The sequence below is a fragment of the Cydia amplana genome, chromosome 8 (genome assembly GCF_948474715.1).
Source record: "Cydia amplana chromosome 8, ilCydAmpl1.1, whole genome shotgun sequence".
NCBI classification, from domain to species: Eukaryota; Metazoa; Arthropoda; class Insecta; order Lepidoptera; family Tortricidae; genus Cydia; species Cydia amplana.
This window is the reverse complement of record NC_086076.1, coordinates 13,008,316-13,029,118: the sequence shown is the minus strand read 5'-3', so window position 1 is coordinate 13,029,118 and position 20,803 is coordinate 13,008,316. Positions and strand designations below refer to the sequence as shown.

The 20,803-nt window shown below is 35.5% G+C and overlaps 1 protein-coding gene across 1 annotated transcript in view; it reads left to right on the top strand.

The window, feature by feature from the left end:
* LOC134650235 (uncharacterized) overlaps positions 1-14,702 on the top strand; it is a 35,732-nt gene extending 21,030 nt beyond the window's left edge. Inside the window, exons 4-9 of the mRNA XM_063505183.1 lie at positions 1,078-1,213; positions 4,457-4,590; positions 5,885-6,220; positions 8,074-8,197; positions 10,671-10,737; positions 14,437-14,702. Coding sequence (XP_063361253.1) covers positions 1,078-1,213; positions 4,457-4,590; positions 5,885-6,220; positions 8,074-8,197; positions 10,671-10,737; positions 14,437-14,449 — 810 coding nt within the window. The 3' untranslated portion in view covers positions 14,450-14,702. The remainder of the gene's footprint in view (positions 1-1,077; positions 1,214-4,456; positions 4,591-5,884; positions 6,221-8,073; positions 8,198-10,670; positions 10,738-14,436) is intronic.
* The last annotated feature ends 6,101 nt before the right edge of the window (positions 14,703-20,803 follow it).

Here is a 20,803-nt window from a genome sequence, read left to right as displayed (position 1 = left end):
TGGAGATAGTTTGAGGCCCAGGAATGGATAGTTTTTAACTTTTAATCAATCATCATCAGATCATCATTATTCTACGCAGACAAAGTTGCGGACAGAAGCTAGTATACTATAAAAAAGATCAGACATAAGCAGAGAAAATATGTTGACCTTGATAAGGCATTTGTATTCATGTAATCTCTCTCTGTACTTATAGGTAGGTAAGTATTTACTGGTTCGTCATGAGCTCATGAGGATAGCTAACAAGCTCGCAACCCGTCAAGTAAATTTAATTGCACGTTAATAAAAATATAAATATATCACACGAATATGTGACAATATTTCTGTAAGATTACTGCAATATTCTTTCTCACAATAAGCTCATGTCGCGCGTTACTAAGGTAACCTGAAGTCGTCAGTTCAAGTCATTTGTGTATCGACGCGCTATTTCCTGCCTCTGTGAGAGAGATTGTGTACCTCTTATCGTGACTTAAAGGAAGCGAATTTCTATCTATTTATCATATTACGCGTTTGAAAAGACAATTACTAAGAAAAATATTCTTTTACCAAAACTCGCGGATCAAAGAGAAAGGTCAAACAATTCCAGTGCTTTTGTAGGTTTTGCCAATAACTTGATTCAACGGATAAAGTCGGCTTAACCTACGATGAATTTACGGAAACAGGACGTTTCTAAAATAAATCCTAAAACCTGCGTTATGTATGCGCGCTAAGTAGCGCGAAAACATGCTAAGTAAGGTAAGTATAATATTATTGAACAACTGTCACCATCTGCTGCACTCTTAGTATTCAAGGGACAAATATGGTATGGAGAGCTGTATATGTGAAAGTTTGCAGGTGTTTGGATATTTAGATGTTGTTTCCTTTATGGCGTAAAAATTGCTAAACGGATTTCATTGAAATTTGGCACAAAGATAGTTTGCAAGCTGCATAAGGACACAAGATACTTCTTATATTTAAATTTCTGCTCGATATAAAATACTACGAGGCCTATCTCTCCCTGGATCGAGGCAGTATAACCTTTTCTACGCGATAAAGTATCGGTCAGAGGCTAGTACACTCATACATTGTTATGTTCCACAGGTATATCACTCGGGTGCTCATCAGGTGGTGCTACGCGACGCTACGCGCGCGCTCAGCGGACGGTACCGCTGCGAAGTTTCCGCCGACGCACCGTATTTCCATACCGTCTACAAAAGCTCCTACATGCGGGTAGTAGGTGAGGAAAATGAAGGCGTAATTAAGACTGTGTCCGATTTTTCTTAAAACACACTTACCCGGAACGTTTATGGCTCCCGTGCACGAGAGAAAGAGATGCAAGCCCCTCGTTACTGTGACAAAGTGGTATGTCGGGATTCACCTTGCAAGTGTAGGTACAATTTTCGGCCGCCATAGCGAGAGCGTCGTATTAATAATGCTTTTTAGAAATTATTCAGTTTCCATTTGAATTTCGTTATTGTTACTTATTTATTATACCGTTGATAGCCCAGGGGTGAAAACGTGCCCCTTTCAAACCGGAAATCTAGGGTTCAAATCTCGGCTTTTACCAATAATATTTCGGAATTTATGTACGGAATGTCATTTGGTATTTACTCCCTTTTTGGTGGAGGATAACATCGTGAGGAAACCGGACTAATACCAATAAGGCCTAGTTGGTCTTCCCTCTAACGATAACGCTAGGAAGATGATGACCTTTCATTAACTATGTTAAACTATTCATATGCGGGTGGGATGTGAAAGTAACATTGTAATGTAAGGTTAGGCTAGTTCTCAATACCCATAGCTTCACTTCACGAGTTACTAGTAAGCCAATAATGTGTATCAGCCAAGTGATTAATATAGTATAATCATAACTATATAAGTATGAACTGTTGAGTAAGGTAAGCACCATTCTCGAATCAGCTTATATAGGTAATAGGCCTTCGCATTCACAATAACGCAATCAAATATATTCCTCGTTAAATATGCAGTAAAGTCATACGTGCCACAATCAATCATTATTTGGCAATCAAGTTTAAACTCACTCCATATTATTATCACCTCAATACGCTTGGTGATTGTAATTAGAGTCATTCGAACGCAACATTTAGGCTTTTACTATCAAATTGCATCCCGTTTCAGCTAGTGTTTAAATTATGTTTAAATGGGTTTAAATTTGGGAGCAACTCTAAATGGGACAGAGCGCGGAGCGGATAGGCAATGCAATATAAACCTAACTGCAGAACACGTGATTACGTTCACGATGGGTTATTGCCTTGATATTGCTAGCGTCCGCCAAAAGTGCAAGCTTGGCAATATGTGGGGATTGAATTCTTAATCACAATTGGAAAAAAAGGTGAACGTCATCGTGTGAAGAGTAGAATTGTATAGTAAATAAAGCAAGAGCAGGCACAAAAAAATTATTATGTTTGATGTTCCTTAGCTTACCACGAACATTAATTTAAATCTTATCCAATTAATGTTCTCGTAGATCGGTCTTAAAGCAAAGCAAACTTGCAAAACTAAATAGCAGATAGCAGCAGTTTATGTATTAGACAAGTTGATCTAACAAAACTATTGAAATAGATAACAGTCTAGGTAAGTAACTTACATCTGCCATTAGATTAACCGTTTGATTTCGCAGGCAGGAAATTAAATTCGCTACAGTAGCTGTCTACGGTGATAGTTGTCGTTATCGGCTCTGTTCAATACTAAACTGGGCATTAGTAAGTAACTATCGTAAGTAATATAAATAATACGGACGATCCCCCGGCGGCCTCGTGCAATCCTAAATCGTAAATCAGAACTATTGTTGGGCAATAAATGTGGGGAATCGAACACAAGGGATGTTTGATTAAGGTTTATCTTGGTTAATTTACGGTTATTGGGGAGGCCCGGGAGGTGCGCGTAGTGTGACGCTGCCGCTGCGCTGCCACGGCGGTCCTCAGTGACACTGACATTATTACCCATTTGTCACATTTGTGATACTGTCGCGTTATAATGAATAATTGAGTTTAGGAGTGCTACACTTGAACGTGTTTCTCGAAACGCGCTTCTAATTGCAATATAACTTTGAATTGGGACGATTTGGCATCACGTACCGCCTGAACACAGTTCCTGGCGCGACGACACCTCAACGTCAAGTCAAGGGATTCTGGGACCACGTATTAATTATGTCTCTTATTACATTATCTCGGAATATTTCATTTTCATAATTGAGGAAGAAGTGATAGAATAAAGTCGATATCGTTATCAAATTGTTAAGACCTTTTCGACATAAGTATACACAGTGTAAAAAAATATAGAAGGGCACAGAAAGAAGATACAATGATATAAAGTTAACCATCCACTTATTTAAAATATGCGGTAGCAATAATTTTCCTAAAATAACAATTAATTAACGTGTCGTGTTTACACAATTAGCGCCGGCTGCTTTGCTTCGCGTCTTATCATAATTTGAAGCTCAAACATCTTTCGAAACAAAACACAGTTGTTTTCCTAATAAAGTAAGGAGGGCTTTAGCAGAATCTTGACGGATTAAATAAACACAAAAATATACCCACGACGGCCAAATTAAACGAGGTGCTGAGAACTCTCTGCGTTCCCATTAAGTAGAATTGGCAAAAAGCGACAGAACAGGAATGTAAACACTTAAAACTTTGCTCGGCGCCGAGTTCCGCCGCTGCGTCGTAATAGAGGGCGCTGCTGGCAAACAAAAGCAAGCAGAGTTTTAGTTCGGTCGCCATTTTCTCTGTTCGGCGTTTAAACCGCGCTCTGCAAAATTCTGCGGTAAACTAAAATGGAACGAGCGCGTATGAAAGATGAATATGCAACGTCGACGCCGACATCGCGCTCTGAACCCGGTGTGGACTCAACTCATGTAATTTATTGCGATCAGTATTTTTCCTTCTTTAGTGGCCCACAACTTTGTTTATACGATCCAGTTGGCCGGGCACACGAACAATTCTATTCCGCTTGCATGCTGGGACCGTAATTTAATTAGGCTTTAGTAGTTCCGTAAAGATTAAAGCTCACAGAGGCGGCTTGCGGTTTCACCGCGGCTGTAGCCATTGTGTGTTGGGTAACTTTTGTATTTGTGCGCTGAACTTGCATTGGTCGTTTAGATCTAATCCTTTAAAATGGGCGGCATGCTCACGTTAATTACCTGTTTCCGTTTTACTATGGAACTATCTCTCAATAACAGTCATAATCGCTATGAATGCCCATCATACACCTAACGGTCTTTCAAATTGTTTTTATTGACTGTTCTACTGGAACAAACAAATCTACTTAAGTATTGGACGATACTGTTGTAGCCAGAATGTTTAGAATACTTATAATATAGTTGAAATGAAACATATATTCATGCCACATAACACTTCTGAAAAATAAACAAGACTGTAGAAATGATTCCATGGTGCTGGCATATTGGCACTGATCTGCCGTCGGAGCTATTCGTGAGTGATGTTTGTATTTGTGGCAGAGCTGCCCGCGTCCGGGCCGCGGGTCCGAGCCCAGAAGAGCTGGTACTCGGCCGGCGACATGCTGCGCGCCAACTGCACGGCTCCGCCTGCAGACCCGCCCGCCAATATTACTTGGCTCCTCAATGGTATAGAGGTGAGATGACCATGCTTTTGAGTTGAACACTTTCCCGAAAAAGTGCGTTTATTCTGTGGACAGTATAATAATCACTATTTTGGTATATTTAAATCATACAGAATTTAAGGAGCAAAACATGCCCGTAAGTGTTGTACAAGAAAATTAGGCTATAAAGTCCATATATTTCATGAAGTCTACAGGAAAGACTACAGCTATACCCAAACCACATACTCGTACCTACAGTAAAAAAGTTTTTGACAATTATTATGAACACAAATATATTGATACCCAAACCTTGGTATCATGTGAGACCGTTTTTAGGGTTCCGTAGCCAAATGGCAAAAAACGGAACCCTTATAGATTCGTCATGTCTGTCTGTCTGTCCGTCTGTCCGTCTGTCCGTCTGTCCGTCTGTCCGTCCGTATGTCACAGCCACTTTTCTCCGAAACTATAAGAACTATACTGTTGAAACTTGGTAAGTAGATGTATTCTGTGAACCGCATTAAGATTTTCACACAAAAATAGAAAAAAAACAATAAATTTTTGGGGTTCCCCATACTTCGAACTGAAACTCAAAAATTTTTTTTTCATTAAACCCATACGTGTGGGGTATTTATAGATAGGTCTTCAAAAATGATATTGAGGTTTCTAATATCATTTTTTTCTAAACTGAATAGTTTGAGCGAGAGACACTTCCAAAGTGGTAAAATGTGTGTCCCCCCCCTGTAACTTCTAAAATAAGAGAATGATAAAACTAAAAAAAATATATGATGTACATTACCATGCAAACTTCCACCGAAAATTGGTTTGAACGAGATCTAGTAAGTAGTTTTTTTTTTATACGTCATAAATCGCCTAAATACGGAACCCTTCATGGGCGAGTCCGACTCGCACTTGGCCGCTTTTTTTAACGTATATACCTCTTACGACCACTTTGATTTTGTTTATTCTACTTATTTTAATTTACAAGAATCTGTATTTTTTTAAAGATCCAAGCTTTCAGTTTTATTTTAAAATAAAGTTACCTATTTGCGGCTTCACTTTGCGTAGTACACTTTATTGTTTCGCATTTCGTTGTTGCAACATAAAATTTTGAAGTTCTGTTTGAAATGATTAAACCAGACAGAAAACCTACTGTTATTTCTTTAACGCTTACAGGTAAAATATATAGAGGTTTAAATTTAAAACACAATCAATATAATACATCCCCCCAATTTACGTTACGTGGAAGCGGAAATTGGAATAAATAAACGATAGATGTACTTTTGCCGTTAAAGTTCGGTGCACCCTCTAACATGATTATTTTCCGTAGGTAAAAGGCCTCGATATTCCGCCGCACGACCCGTACTCGCTGCGGAGGAACCCTGTGATAGCCGACGCATCGCTCGAGGATGCTAATAGAATTATATTCAGCCCGTGGGATGCAATCTCCGGCTACGAAGAAGCGGTCACCGATAACGTGATAGACATTCCAGGAAACTTGGACTTGCTGGACGCCACTGATAACCGGAAAGCGGAGACCACGACGCGCCAGCCTCGGCCTGAACAAACCAACAAATTGAACACCACCGGTGAAGAAGAGAAATCTAATAAGTCGAGTTCGTTCAGCCAACTCGTTATGAGAGTACAGTCTGCACATTTTCATAAGGTAACTTTAAATTTTGACTCAGTTCCAAAAATGTACACATTTTAATTTTACTTCACCGAGTACCTACAATTTATATAATTATTTCATATATTTCTGTTATATTTCCTTACCATTCAGTTAAAGTTGGTATATTTAAATATGAAGCAGATTTGTTAATGTAGGTACTGGAAAACACAATTGCTGAAGTTTATAATCATTAGAAGCGTCTCAGCAGCAGCAGCAGTAATTGATAAAAATGCAACATGTAAATAGTTACTATGAGAATTTTTAGCAATCACAACGCTAAAATGAATTTGAAACTAGTTACGGTATCGAGCCGTGTTTTGTAACCACTAATTAAATACGTAAATAGTACCTATCAGTAAATCGATCGTCCAGTCCAGCTTTTCCGCATTACCAATTACAAATAATTATTTTGGTTCATTCCGATTCGAAATGTGTCAAAGCTTAGTAAGAGATAAAAGTAAAAATGCGCATAATAAGCACTAACAATCTGCGCATAGCTCTCTGCGATCGCGAGAGGCTAATGAGATTCAATTTAATTTGATGCTAATAAAATCTGCATTTGAGCAATCCGCTTCGTACTTGTACAATGCTGGAACTCATAACAAAAAATACAGAAATACTTGCGTTAGGTACGCTTGAAGAATTAGAAAGCTAACTAGTAATAACAATCATATACATAGATCGTTTTTCTAAAGAGTTCAGCTTCAAAATAATTACTAAACAGAGTACGAAATGAAATTAAGTTTTGAAACTATCTCGACATAAAACGTTACTTATATCCGTATTGAATAGGGAGTATCACATGCTCTAAGGGTATCACAAATGTGGTTAGGTACGAGTACTTACACGTTTTCACGAGTTTAATTTTCCGCCAGTCTCACAAGACAAAACGCGTCTGTTTTTCCTCTGATTACCTACTAAGCCTTTTCTACATTCTATGACAAAATATGAAATGCTTTATTATATAAACATTCAAAGCTGAATAATTCTTTTTTACATTTTATTATTAGCACTACTTACCTAAATGTTCATGACATAACATGCAAGCTCATAAAATATTTCAGTTATTCCGAATTTTAATGTTAAGATAGGTATTGCAATAATATCCAGTGTATTTGCAATGACAATTTTTTTTATAAACGTATAGTACTAACACTTATTACTTATATACTTTACAGTTTACGGACTATTCAAGTCCCAATATTAAACAACTCCGCGTGTAAATTTGCCCGCGACTGCTGTTCCGAAAATGAATTCCATTTTGTGGCCGCCACCGAAATTGTGTTTTTCAAAGAAAAGTAAAAAGTTGTTCTGGTTTGCAAGCGTTAATAGACAGCCGTTCGGGCCGGTCCTTTTGCTAACTACTGACTGTAGCTAGCGTGTAGCCTTTAGCTTGCCAATTTTTTTTATAATTAAACCTAGGGAAATTTTTCGCGCTAGAATTTGATACGACTTTCAATGTGGCCTCAGTCAATAACTTAAGTTTATTATCAATCGAATATTATCTTATAATGAAGTCCAGTTCTCGTGAAACTGTTTGTGGTAGGTTTTATAAATTTAGGTGCTTTCATATTAATTTTATGGATGTTTGCTCAATAATAATAAGTTACAAAAAAGTCGCATACTTATCTAAATACCCCAAAAACGCCATACAAAATCACTGAGGGAGTTTTCATACAAAAAGTACCTGAGAAAAAATGGGCCCTTTTGAGAACTATCCTATCGTAAAGAAAATTTGTATGCATTGTTAGAAAGAGTTAAGAAAATGAATAAAATGTTACAAATCTACAGTTTTTAGATTACAGGAATTTTCAGTATGACCTAAGTATACATTATTGTTGAAACAGGGTCGTCTGAACGTTACATGCGTGGCTCGCGTGCTGTCCGTGTGGGCGACGAGCGACGCGCTGCTGTTGGACGAGGAGAGGCCACAGATCGCGCCCGTTATGGGCAGCCGGGACTCCAACTCAGGTAACGCGACTATCACACCTGTTCCGCGGATCCGATTCAGTAGGTATGCCCCGAGGGTCTCGGAACGCACGCTCCGAGCATGCATGCTCAACTCTGATGCCAACCGCCATACATTAGTTAAACAATTTAATGGCGGCTGGCGTTAGAGCAGACCTCTGAGCGTGCATTTCATACATTACAGCTGGAGCGGTGCGAATCCGCATCAAATGTGAAAATCACCTGTAGTGAAATAAATTAGATACAATTAAAGAAAAATACGTAACTATTCTAACTGGCTGATACGTTCCTACTGTAAAAACTTAAGGTAATTGAAGTCAACTGAGTCCGAATATATCACGACAATTCAATTTAGGTACAGTCGACGTCAAAGATATATTTACAATTGAAAGTTACAAAAAAATCTTTACATTAAAATAAGTTGCCATGTAATGTGACAAGTACTTGTTTACGTGGTATATTACAGTTTTATATTTTCACACAATGTGCCCAAAATATGTTTACACTATTTAAACCATGTAGTTTGCCCCTTTTTCTGACGTATGTTCATTTACATGACAAGTTACAGAATAATATTTACACCTAATGTGTCAAACGTGATACACGTCAAGAGCAACATTTCTGTTTTTACGTTTCATGATGCATAAAAACTTTTACGCACAAAAACATATTTACACAATTCACCTGTTTATTTACTAATTTCTTTATAATTCACCTATTTCATTCTGGCCTACTTTTTATTTATGAAACCTCCTTGCTATAATTTTCTTTACCTTCTTACTTATTTTTATTAATTCATATTAAGAATATTCATATTAGCTTTTGCGTTTGACATGGCGCCGAAAAGGGTTAACTTATAATTCTTCAGTATCTATGCATTTACAAAATAACCGGCCAAGGGCGAGTCGGATTCGTCCATTAAGGGTTCTGTACAATTGGCAAAAAATCACGTTTGTTGTATGGGAGCTCCACTTAAATATTTATTTTATTCTGATTTTAGTATTTGTTATTAAACTTAACGGCACAGAAATACATCGTCTGAAAGTTTTAACTATTTGTGAGATAGATGCAGTCTGGTGACAGACAGACAGACGAACGGACAGTAGAGGTTTAGTAATTGGGTCGGTTTTAACCTTTGGGTACGAAACCCTGAAAATCAAAAATACTGAAAATGGTTTAAATGTAAACATCGGAATTACATACTCGACATAGCATTGACGTCATCTAAACGAACGAGACAAACAGACCATTTGACAGTATGGTACTTTCGACGATTGTCATTATTTGAAATTAGAATGCAGCTTTCAAATGTTTGTAAAGATATTTATTTAGCAGGAGGTATAAAACTGTTTATGCAATTTAATTTGGTACATTAAGAGTAAATATTATTCTGTAACTTGTCATGTAAACGAACATACGTCATAAAAAGGGGCAAACTACACGGATTAAATAGTGTAAGCATATTTTGGGCACATTGTGTGAAAATATAAAACTGTAATATATCACGTAAACAAGTACTTGTCACATTACATGGCAACTTATTTTAATGTAAAGATTTTTTTGTAACTTTCAATTGTAAATATATCTTTGACGTCGACTGTACATATATCTACATGACGTAATTTTAATTACCGTTACTATTTTAACGGCACAAAGTTCTAAATCTAAATACATTTGTTGGGTACTTGGGTAAATTGACTAGCATAGACCGTGGGGACTGACCTGTATGGATCGGGTATGCAATTTCCTGAGGGGCCCCTGATCTGGTTCTTTCGATGATGAAATGTAGAAATCTCATAGGCTGGCGTCGGCAGACGACTTCTATTTGTGCTGGACACTTGTAGGTTTGATTTTGGGGTTTTAAAAGCTCAAGCTTTCGACGGAGCGAGCAGATACGGCGCGTTTCGATTTTGAGATCGTTGAGAAGAGTATGGCAACACTCGAGCTTCCAGTGTTGCGCGCTTTTAGAAAAGCGTTCCCTTTTAGGCTTATCCCGTTTGGAATATGCTAGTCGATTAAGTATTAATCGATTTGAAAATAATGAACGAAAATACGTAGTATTTGTGCGTACATATACAAAAGTACCGAACAACATTTTTTGAATATATTTAATGCCTGGAGATTGTATCATGCAAGATGAATAGTTACTTAAATGCCAAGCTGCATCGGTTTGTCGCCTTTTTTATTTTCAACTGTTTATACGACAACGGTTTCACTCACTTGAATTTTTAGTCGCTATTGGCGACATGTAACTAAAAATTCAAGTGAGTGAAACCGTTGTCGTATAAACAGTTTTTTTATTTTCATTGCATCATAGTAATTCATTTAAACATACATAAGTGTATGAAGAAAAACTTGAATAAATAACCTTTTGGAGTTACTATACCGCCTGTAAAGTAACCGAACCGTAAAAGTAATACTGGGTATTATTTCACAAACAAGGATTTTAATATATAATTTCATTTGTCTTCCACAGGCCTACGGCGTTCCACATCGCACGTGGGAGTCGTAGCGATGCTCAACTGTTTAATATATAGACACTGGTAAGAATATAACTTATTCATTCCATATGACCCTAAATTGGGCCTAAGGTTGTAGTGTGTATATTACACCATACCCACACACATACATGCGCATAGGTACTATAGTATTTAAGGCCTTGTAAGTGTTATTTAATGCATTATACGTTTATACTCGAACCTAGTTGTTTGTCTCAACGCCCATCCCTACATGGCGACCCTGCCAGTGCGGCCTCGTGCTGCGCTGGCGGTGCGCTGCGCCAGTCAGAAATAATTACCGATGTCCTTGGTGGAAAATATTGGAACATTTGAGTGAAAACGGGAAAATAATAAGTAAACAATGTAATACAACAAAAGGACCAATACAACAAAAAGTGGAAGTGTAAGGTTGAAAGACTGATAGAACTTATGGGTTGGTGTTTTAACGACAAATGAAAATTATGTGTACTGTGGACTTAACTAAATAGTGTAAGTGTTAAAATATCTAAATTAATATTTAAAATTGGACAAGTGGCGAAAAGACAAAAGTGAAAATGGACTAAAATAAAACAAATTATAATTTTTAAATAAAAGCCAGAGAAGTTGGAAGTTGCAGCCGGGAGCTAGTTCGCGTCCCGGGACCAGACGTGACCTTGCTGGAGATGGAGTCGAGGAGAATGGCGTGTGATATGAGTTGTCCCGTTCCCGCCACAACGGAAATGAAATTGTGATATTTGTGTGTGTAACTACTTTTAGGTTATAAGCAGTTGATTGACATTTTTTTTTTGTGAAGCATGGTATTATATCCACTACTTATTTTAGATTTGGTTGATTGTAATATTATCAATTGCTATCTTGTATTTTTATACCTAAATGAAATTTAGTTTCAATAAGTTTTTCTTAATTTTTTGGTGATGCCATAATCGGAAGAAGTGTGGTAATATTTTTAATTAAGTATTTTATAATTAAGTATGCTGCCTGATGACGAAATAGTAATATGGTTAAAGGAATGGCACATATTCATTACGTTTCCTAGCTCCAAGTAAATTGAATGTATAGGTAATTTAATCTCATTTTAATATTTCGTGTTTTTATTTCATTTGTTTAACTTAACAATAGAACTTTTTTACACTTAGATACAATATTTGTCATAGCCTACAAATGAGGCGCGTCATCCGCGGCGCGTGTTCACATATAAGGGATTGGTATGTAGCTTCTGTTATTACATCTCAAATTTCATAGTCGTCGTGCACTGTTTTGAATCGAATATTTTTTTGTTGTAATATTAAAGTTAAAGAGTAGAAAGAGTACTTAACACTTAGTACACTTATATTATAAAAATTTAAGAATGCGACACAATATGTGCCTACTATTAACCATAGGTACATATTATACTAGACTAACATTGTATAAAATTTAGGATAATTTTAGTTGGGTTTTAAGACATTTATTATTATGAATCATAATGTGTATCGGACTTGACATTTTAATACGGATGTGACATATTAATACAGAGTTACGAAGTGGCTTCGTTATAATAATGAGTAAAATATATGGGGATGGTACTGTATCGAGATAATATAGGAATTTATGAAAAGATGTAGTTTTGTTGGTAAAAGAATGTTTTGGTTTGTTTCAATGATGGATTATATGGGTAGATGTTTCGTTAAATGTTTTGTTATTGTATGTGTACTTAGAATGGTGTAGTGTACAGGTAAAATAAATACGTAAATAGTTTGGTTTTAGAGTTATAAATGGTATGATGGAATTTGTTAGATTTTTGGATGGCGATTAAGCATTTGTTGTTGGGAAAACTGATATATATGTAAGCTTTTCAAAGGACGATTAGCCTGATCAACTAAGAGTTGTTGAAATTCTTATATATGTTAAAGTTTTCAATGAATGAGTATTTTGTCTGCGATTTTGAATGGTTTTTTTTTTGTTGTAAAGATTGGGAAATTATGAATGATAATAATTGAAAAAAAAATGCCAATCGCATCTTCGGTGGCCCGAGAGGCGGCCTTGAGCGATTAGGTTAGCATGGGTACACCAAGACACAAGGCAGGTAGGGAATCCTTGGAGGTCTGACCATGATTCGATCGAGCATCAATCGTGGAGACTCCTTGGACACATGGAAGGATATAATGTAAGGATGTGTTAAAAGAACTGCCTGAATGAATAAATATAAAGTATGTTTGCGCGCTTAAAAAAAAATACCTTGTGTCTTGAGCAATAAATAAATAAATTTTATTACAAGGTCGGCCGACCACGAAATATGCGTTGTGTACCCATGTCACAAGTATGTAATGCCCGCTTAAGAGGCACTATTGAAATGAGTCTTCTATAATTATAATGATTAACTGACGTCAGAAAAATAAAATGAATATGCATAAAGTAGGTAAGTAACAATTTTTATCACGGATAAAGACATATTTTTTTTGCAAACAAAAAAAACTAGGTACCTAAAAAGAAACGATTTTTTTTATTGATTAATGTTAACATATATTATTTGTAGTTTTCTTTACATGTGTATCTTAAAACATATTTTTTTTTACTTTCACTCTGATAATTATATAGCTACTTGCATTGTTTCTTATATAAATAAAATTATTTTAATGTTACATTTTAAGTGTATTTTTATTAGGTTAGTTACTTATGTAAAATACTAACTAACAAAAATGTTTCGTATGCAAAAATATTTTATTATAATTTTTTTTTTAACATCATGTTTAAGGTTAATGTAAATTGTATTTTTTGTGTAAACAAACATTAAACTTAGCACATTGTTGCTACATTTAAGTCCAACTTCTTCTGCTATACTCGTAATAGCGTAATAAATGTGTTTTCATATATGTAATCTCTTATTTTGTAATGCAGTTTATATTTTTTAGCTTATCTGAGTGGCCCACTGTATACTAAAAAAAAAATAGATTAACTTTTAGATTTTAATTATTTTTTTTCTTCAAGGGGGGAGGTGTAGTGTGTATATTACACCATACCCACACACATACATGCGCATAGGTACTATAGTATTTAAGGCCTTGTAAGTGTTATTTAATGCATTATACGTTTATACTCGAACCTAGTTGTTTGTCTCAACGCCCATCCCTACAAGGTATTCCCACCTTATTTTGAACTTTATCTCTTTTTGATAAGGTCCAAAACCTTTGAAAAAGCTGACGACCTAAATTAATGCCCATTTAAGGGATAAATACAGCGTAATAAAGATTTGGTGGGGCTTTTTGTAATTTGTCCCAGCGATCAACTTAATAGCAAGGCAGTATAGAAAGAAGTATTTTAGTTTAGTTTAGTTTAGTTTATTTATTTCATAATGATAAATTACAGTATAAATTATTCTTGCGCTAATCTATATGAATTTACATTACGGTCGTCAATAATTTAGCATGCAAACGTATAATTATAAAATGTCAACAATGATAATCAATTAGTATAATTAACTTATGTTTATATTTACTTACCGGAATTTTAAACAAATTATTTATATAATTTGGATGCCTGCTTAATGTCATTCTAAGATGAGATCCTAATTTATCTCTAGCTAAAGTACTTACTTAGTAAATGTGCAAAATCCTATTTATTAAGTTTGGCTTGAAAAGTGAAAAGCAACTTGAAAGTCTTAAACCAATTTCCAACTTTTTATATGCTTTGTTAGTATACTTAAGAAGTTGGTGTTCCAAGCTTGGAAACTTAATAAGCCGTCGTTAACACAGATTTTTGTTCCAGGACTATCCGATGATGAGGGCGCTAACTAAAACTATAAATTGTCTACATTTTTTCAAATCTAAAATCAGTGTTAGTATAACAAACATTTAAACGATCGAAATCAAAGCAGGTAAACCGGGGAGAGTCGAAAGTTTGTAGTGAATTTTATACTTGTAAATAACTAGTTTTAACAAAATGTCTTCTAAGAAAATAGTGATGTTTTGCTTGACGAACTTTATGTAGGTAAGTAACCGTTATTACAGCGTAAAATAAACAAATGTTTTTAATATGCTTTTAATTTCCTAACCATGCTTGCACATTCACCCCCACTGCTACCAAAAACAATTTATTTATAGTCGTCAAAAGTGTACGAAACTTGGAATCAATCCCATGTATCAAAATGGTTTATTACACTGTTGTCATGTGTTGGCTTTCTGTGAGCTATGGTCAAATTGAATCCTAGCTGGATTGTGCAGCTTTATTTTTCGGATTTGTATTCCCCGCCAAATAGAAAGCAATTCCTGAAATACAGAAACATGGCCAATTTAAACCAAAGAACACTATAGCTAATGCTAAAATAAAATAAAATGCTTTATTGTAGCATTAAGCAAATAGAACGAGTAACAAGCAGATTTTTTTTACATATGATGTAGCGCTGTCTGGTTCTTTTTGTTTATGTCCAAATAAATGTCCACATGTCCGCCATTGTCGTATTGCCGTCACTCGGTGGGGTGTCAGAATTTAATTATTTTAACTCAGTGACCTTTTTTATTCACAACTTAAATAGTAGTTTATGCAACAGTGATATAATAAGGGTTCTTAAAATTCAAGGGTCGAAGTTACAAAACGAGACGTAGTCGAGTTTTGTAAAAAAAGACCCGAGAATTTTAAGAACCAATTATGAGCTGTTGCATACATTACTTTTTCTATGACAGCTGCAGCAAAAAAAAAAAAAAAAAAAAAAAAAAAAAAAAAAAAAAAAAAGTTATTATTAAAAAAAGAGTTATTATTAAAAAAAAAGAGTTATTATTAAAAAAAGAGTTATTATTAAAAAAAAAGAGTTATTATTAAAAAAAAAGAGTTATTATTTAAAAAAAATTTAGTTATTATTTAAAAAAAAAAGAGTTATTATTGTAAATGAAAACATACCTCTTTCAATCAAGATGATCGGAACTTGTATCTTTAAAAAAAATAAAGCAGTTGTATTATACTCATAAGATGACTGCTAGCAGTCATCTTATGAGCCTATAGACAAAGCATTCAAATGACATTGCTTTAGATATCACTGTCAGTCATTTAATTGACACATTTAAGTGCTGGAGTAGAAAAAAATAATTAAATTAAGTATAAATTCCTGATGTATGAGTTTATCCTAAAAGTATGCTGAACAGTTAATTGGATGTGGCATTACTCTGACGCGATCTGAATGACATTAACCTTCCTTACATTTTATGGGTCTAAAATATAAATTGTTTAAATGATATTGTAACATCTAAATTAAGTTATTTTTAATGCTATGCAAGTTTTTTTTTCATGAATAAGTAAAATTTGTTAGAAAAGATTAATTAAAAAATTATAACAGATTTTTGTACAACTAAATTGCGACCTTAAACCGCATTTGCGTTGTATTTCTGTTATTCAATTTTCTATCCAACTTACTTTCAGCATAGAAAAAAAAATACATAGATTGCTCACTCCATACATCACTTTTAGTACCAAAAATACTATTAGCATCTAGCATCGAGTAACGGAACTATCAGTACTGCTACTTGACAATAGATGTAGCACCGACCGGAAAGTCTTATGCTGTTGAGATAAGACTTTCCGGTTGGTGCTACATCTATTGTCAAGTAGCAGTACTGATAGTTCCGCTACTCGATGCTAGATGTAGACACTGAAATTAATAGTCTAACTGATGTATGGAATGAGCACTCTTGTCTTATTATATTTCTCTATGCTTTCAGTAAGCAATAGAGTATGTGCGGAAAAAGAAGAGTAGTAGACTGTATTGGATCCTATACATTCACGACTCTTCTCTTTCCGTACAGACTCTACCTATGTAACCATTTAATATTCTCGCTGTTTAAAGTTGAAAATGTTTAGTTCGAGAGAATAGGAGTAAGAAAATAAAATTAAAAGGATTGGCCTGGACAGATCACGCTTATAAATAACGTTGAAAACAATAAATATCAATATACATAATAGAAGCTCCACACACTTTTATATGTAGTACCTATATTAATACCTACCTAAAAGGCTTAGTAGGTAACAACGTCAATACCGCAAGGTATGTTACATTCTTATCCCATAGCCATAAGCCATCATATTTATGTGCGGACTATATATTTTTTTTTCAATAAATCGTCTATTCGTGTCTTACTATGGTGGTGGAGAAATTTAGAAAGTACAGTCAGCAGCAATAATAGTTGCTAAGCGGGCGAGATGTTCAAAATGATCTTGACGCGAATTGTTAAAAGTATAAGAGCATGTCAAGGTAATTTTGAACACCTCGCCCGCTTAGCAACTTCTGTTGCTGACTGTACCCACCCATATTAAATATTTATCTAGGATTCGTGCGGTATAGGATTTCACTTATGCGGGTTGTCTGCAAACTACAAACTTAATTGTATGACTTTCAGCGAGGGTAAACAGCAGTAAATTGCAATAATAATAAAAAAACTAACGAACGAAAAAACTGTGTAGCAAAACTCAATTAAAAATATTCTAAATTGGAGGTGAGTACCTATGTAAAATAATCAAAAGCTTACAACTTTTTGAAGATGAAGAAGACTCCAAAGAGAAAGTAAAGTGAGTTATGTATCTATTTGGGGATAAAAAATAATACCAACTTAAAGACAAAGACAGAGAGACAAATAAACAGAGAACCGTAGAGTTAATGCGGACTCGTGTTACTCTTGTCGTAGAATGACTCTTTAAATTTACTTAGTCGTAAAATAGAAGGTAAGAAATTAAAATTACATTTTCACCACACCAGCTCGGAAAGGCTTACTTTGCACTTCAAAAACCGATAGCAAAGTTGCAACTTATTCACATGTGAGGCAAAGTAATCAAATGCAAATTTTGAGTTGTTTTCTTATGTTTGCTGGTAGAATTGACTTTTAAATGATGATTTTGGATGATAAATATTTAATAACATTCATTTGGATTTTATTTGGTTTGATGTTTGATATTTTATTTTACATTAATATTTGCTTCGGGTTGGTGTGGTGAAAAATTGTGTGTTTCACTCGGGGGCACATGTTGTTTAACCCTCGTGCTTTGAAACCCTCGCAACGCTCAAGATTCCATTTTTCGAACCACTACGCTACGCTCGTGGTTCAATTCTGGAATCTTTCGCTTGCTCGGGTATCAATATTAGCACGAGCGGTTAAACAACAACTTTGCCCACTTGTAAAACAAATAACTATTCTTGATATTTAAATATGTACAGAAATGACACAATGTGTTACTTTTGAGATTTTTTTAAGTCTTTGCTGCTTAAAAACAACATTTTCATCCATTCAAACCTATCAAAATTCACGACTACGCATAATTGGCAGGAAGTGGCGTGCTCTTGTTTTGGAGGTCAAGAACCTCTTTGGGTCGCTAAGCCATATTAGTTAGTTAATAGTAAAGTTAAACTACGCATAACCTCACTTCCGGCAGCATCAAAGCTCTGTCTTCAGTTGACGTGCGTAAATTATGTAACGTCATGTGAAGCAAGCTCGTAAATTCTTATTACGGCTGGTAAGGTGCTTCAGATCTTAATCCGACGTCACAGACAAGACATCCTCTAGACTGAGCATAGTAACGCTACCCCTTCTGCCACTTATACGGTAGTTTTACTCCATCTTCGAGTAAAACTACCGGTGTATTGTCTTTGAACGGACCAATCACGGCACGGGATTCGCTCACCTCGTCCCCCCGCACCCTAGTATTTTTGGCAGCATCGGTTTCATGAAATAATTGCTTTAGAGCAATTAGACTCTATTAGTCTTAGTTTTAGTTTAGTTAGACTCTGTCTAGAGGATTCCTAGTCTATGTCCGACGTACCTACCCGTAATTTGTAAGGTTGCAATTAGCTAGGATTTCGACGGCGCCTCGACCCGCCTTAACTAATATTATGTCGGGACGTCAGGTTGTTTGTATCTCTATAATGCCCGGAAAGGTGCGTGTATTACAAGAGTACGGCATCGTTGGTATGCTTACGGGTTTGAAAAGAAGATTATGCAGATATCATTATACATATCTGCATAATCTTATAAATAAAGTACAATAAGTAAGAAAATTTGTTTCTAATGTATTTACCTACCTAAGAACGAAAGTGACTCAAATCCTAATAAGAATATAAAGATAAATACTCTACCAAATTATATAATATACCGCAGATAAGAATAGATTTTTAATGTCGTATTACAAAGAGTTTAAAATGAACACAATTATGAAAGCTTAGCCCTGCGATGTCGGATTACCATCGCGCGGGATGTTTTGTAATATAAATAGGCCCCTTTGAGGAAGGAAAGATTAACATCAAGTGAAGGACCCCACGTGATGGCCGTTGACAATTAGTAACCTGCTTATTTTTTATAGGCGGATTAGACTCTCGCGCGAGCCACGAGACGAGCCGCGAGCCGCGCCACGAGACGCGAGTGTAAGCGGTAGGCTCGCGGCTCGTCTCGTGGCTCGCAAGCTCGTCGAGCTAATATAATTTAAACACTAACGGCACGGCATAAGGTTTATAACCGAATGACAAGCCGAACGCGAGTGTAAGCGGTGGACTCACGTCTCGTGGCGCGGCTCGTGGCTCGTCTCGTGGCTCGCGCGAGAGTCTAATCCGCGTATTAGGCGCTAGACTTAATTGGCAATGACTGTGATGTGGGGCAAAATCTACTTTTGCTTTTAAGAGCCAACAGGAGCTGAGATTTAAATATTTTAGGTAAATATACCCGTCTCTCTAACGGAAGCGGCTCCTAAAACTAGTGCGATAAGGACAAGGCGAAAAATCCTCCGTAAAAATCTCAAATATCGAGGTTTCGTACTCGAATGTTTCCTCCTCCAAAACTTAACCAATCGTAACCAAATTTGGAAATCTAAATGATTATGAAATTATCTATGTCGGACCGTTTTGCTTTTTTGGCTAATTGATATCAGTTTTGAATACCACGCCTCTCATTGCGGCATAGTCAATTAGGCCATTTTGGCCATTTTTGAAGGGCTCTAGCGCCTTAAAAAACAAAAATATCAAAAATATCAAAACGGTCCGACACAGATATTGACAACATTAATCTGTGTTAAAAAAATAATTGCTCTAGCTTCAAAACCCACGGAGGAAACAGTCGAGTACGTTTGTATGGAGAAATTACCACTCCTGTTGGCTCTTAATGTATAAGGAACGATTTTCAAACTAATTGGGTCAGCCAAATTTTCTCTTGCAAAAAACGTTAAATGTCTCCTGATTTGAAATTTGAGACTGTGGGATATGATTCAATTCACATAATTCTATTGCATTATTTTTAACTAATTCCATTAGTAAGTTCTGGACATCATACAATTTTCAACAAAAATAAACTAAATATCAACAACACAGACAGATTAGATTACACATTATTCAACATGATGTTGACAGATTCAACTTTTAGTGCTTTTTCTATGTGCAAGTCTAAAGTCCAAGGTGTACGGCACAAGCCCTTGTTTGGAACGCTTTGAATTGTGTATTATATTTGCACGTGTTTTGAACATGGGGGATGGGATGCTGATTTTTGTTCAATAATAGTAAATGGATAAGTAGACGCGAGTCGGTAGTTAAACAAGAAATAAATCGACTCTTGATTGCACAGAAACGTCTGGTCTTAGTTGGATCTGTCTGCGTCTAACGAACCAAAACTTAATGCGATCACTCTAGTTAGTACTGATGATTCCTTTTCAACTGTGTTCCTGATAGGATAATATTGAAATTTAGGGCGCTTCACCCATAAAGATTAAAGGTAAAGGTCGTTTTTGAAGGGGATTTACCTAACGACTTGTTTTCTTTCATTTAGTAGGAACCTATAGGCACGCTTATGGTATTCAACAAAATAATGGCATTATTTTAGAATTTATGGTAAAACTAAAAGCCACAAAACTGATATGACCTACATAGTTATGAATCATTTTTACTTTTAACCCCGTTTATAGAAAATACGAAGTGATTTTTTTAAACATTGTTATTATTTTCTAAATCCAACTATTTGAAAATGTGTTTTCTTTTAAGCGTTGATCAATACCACAGAATAAGTAATAGTATTATCATAATCAATTTATACAATAACACTATTACTTTTATGGAAAAATTCATAACTTATGACTTTCGATACTATTTAATCACGAAAATTATTCTCAACTTGCCCAT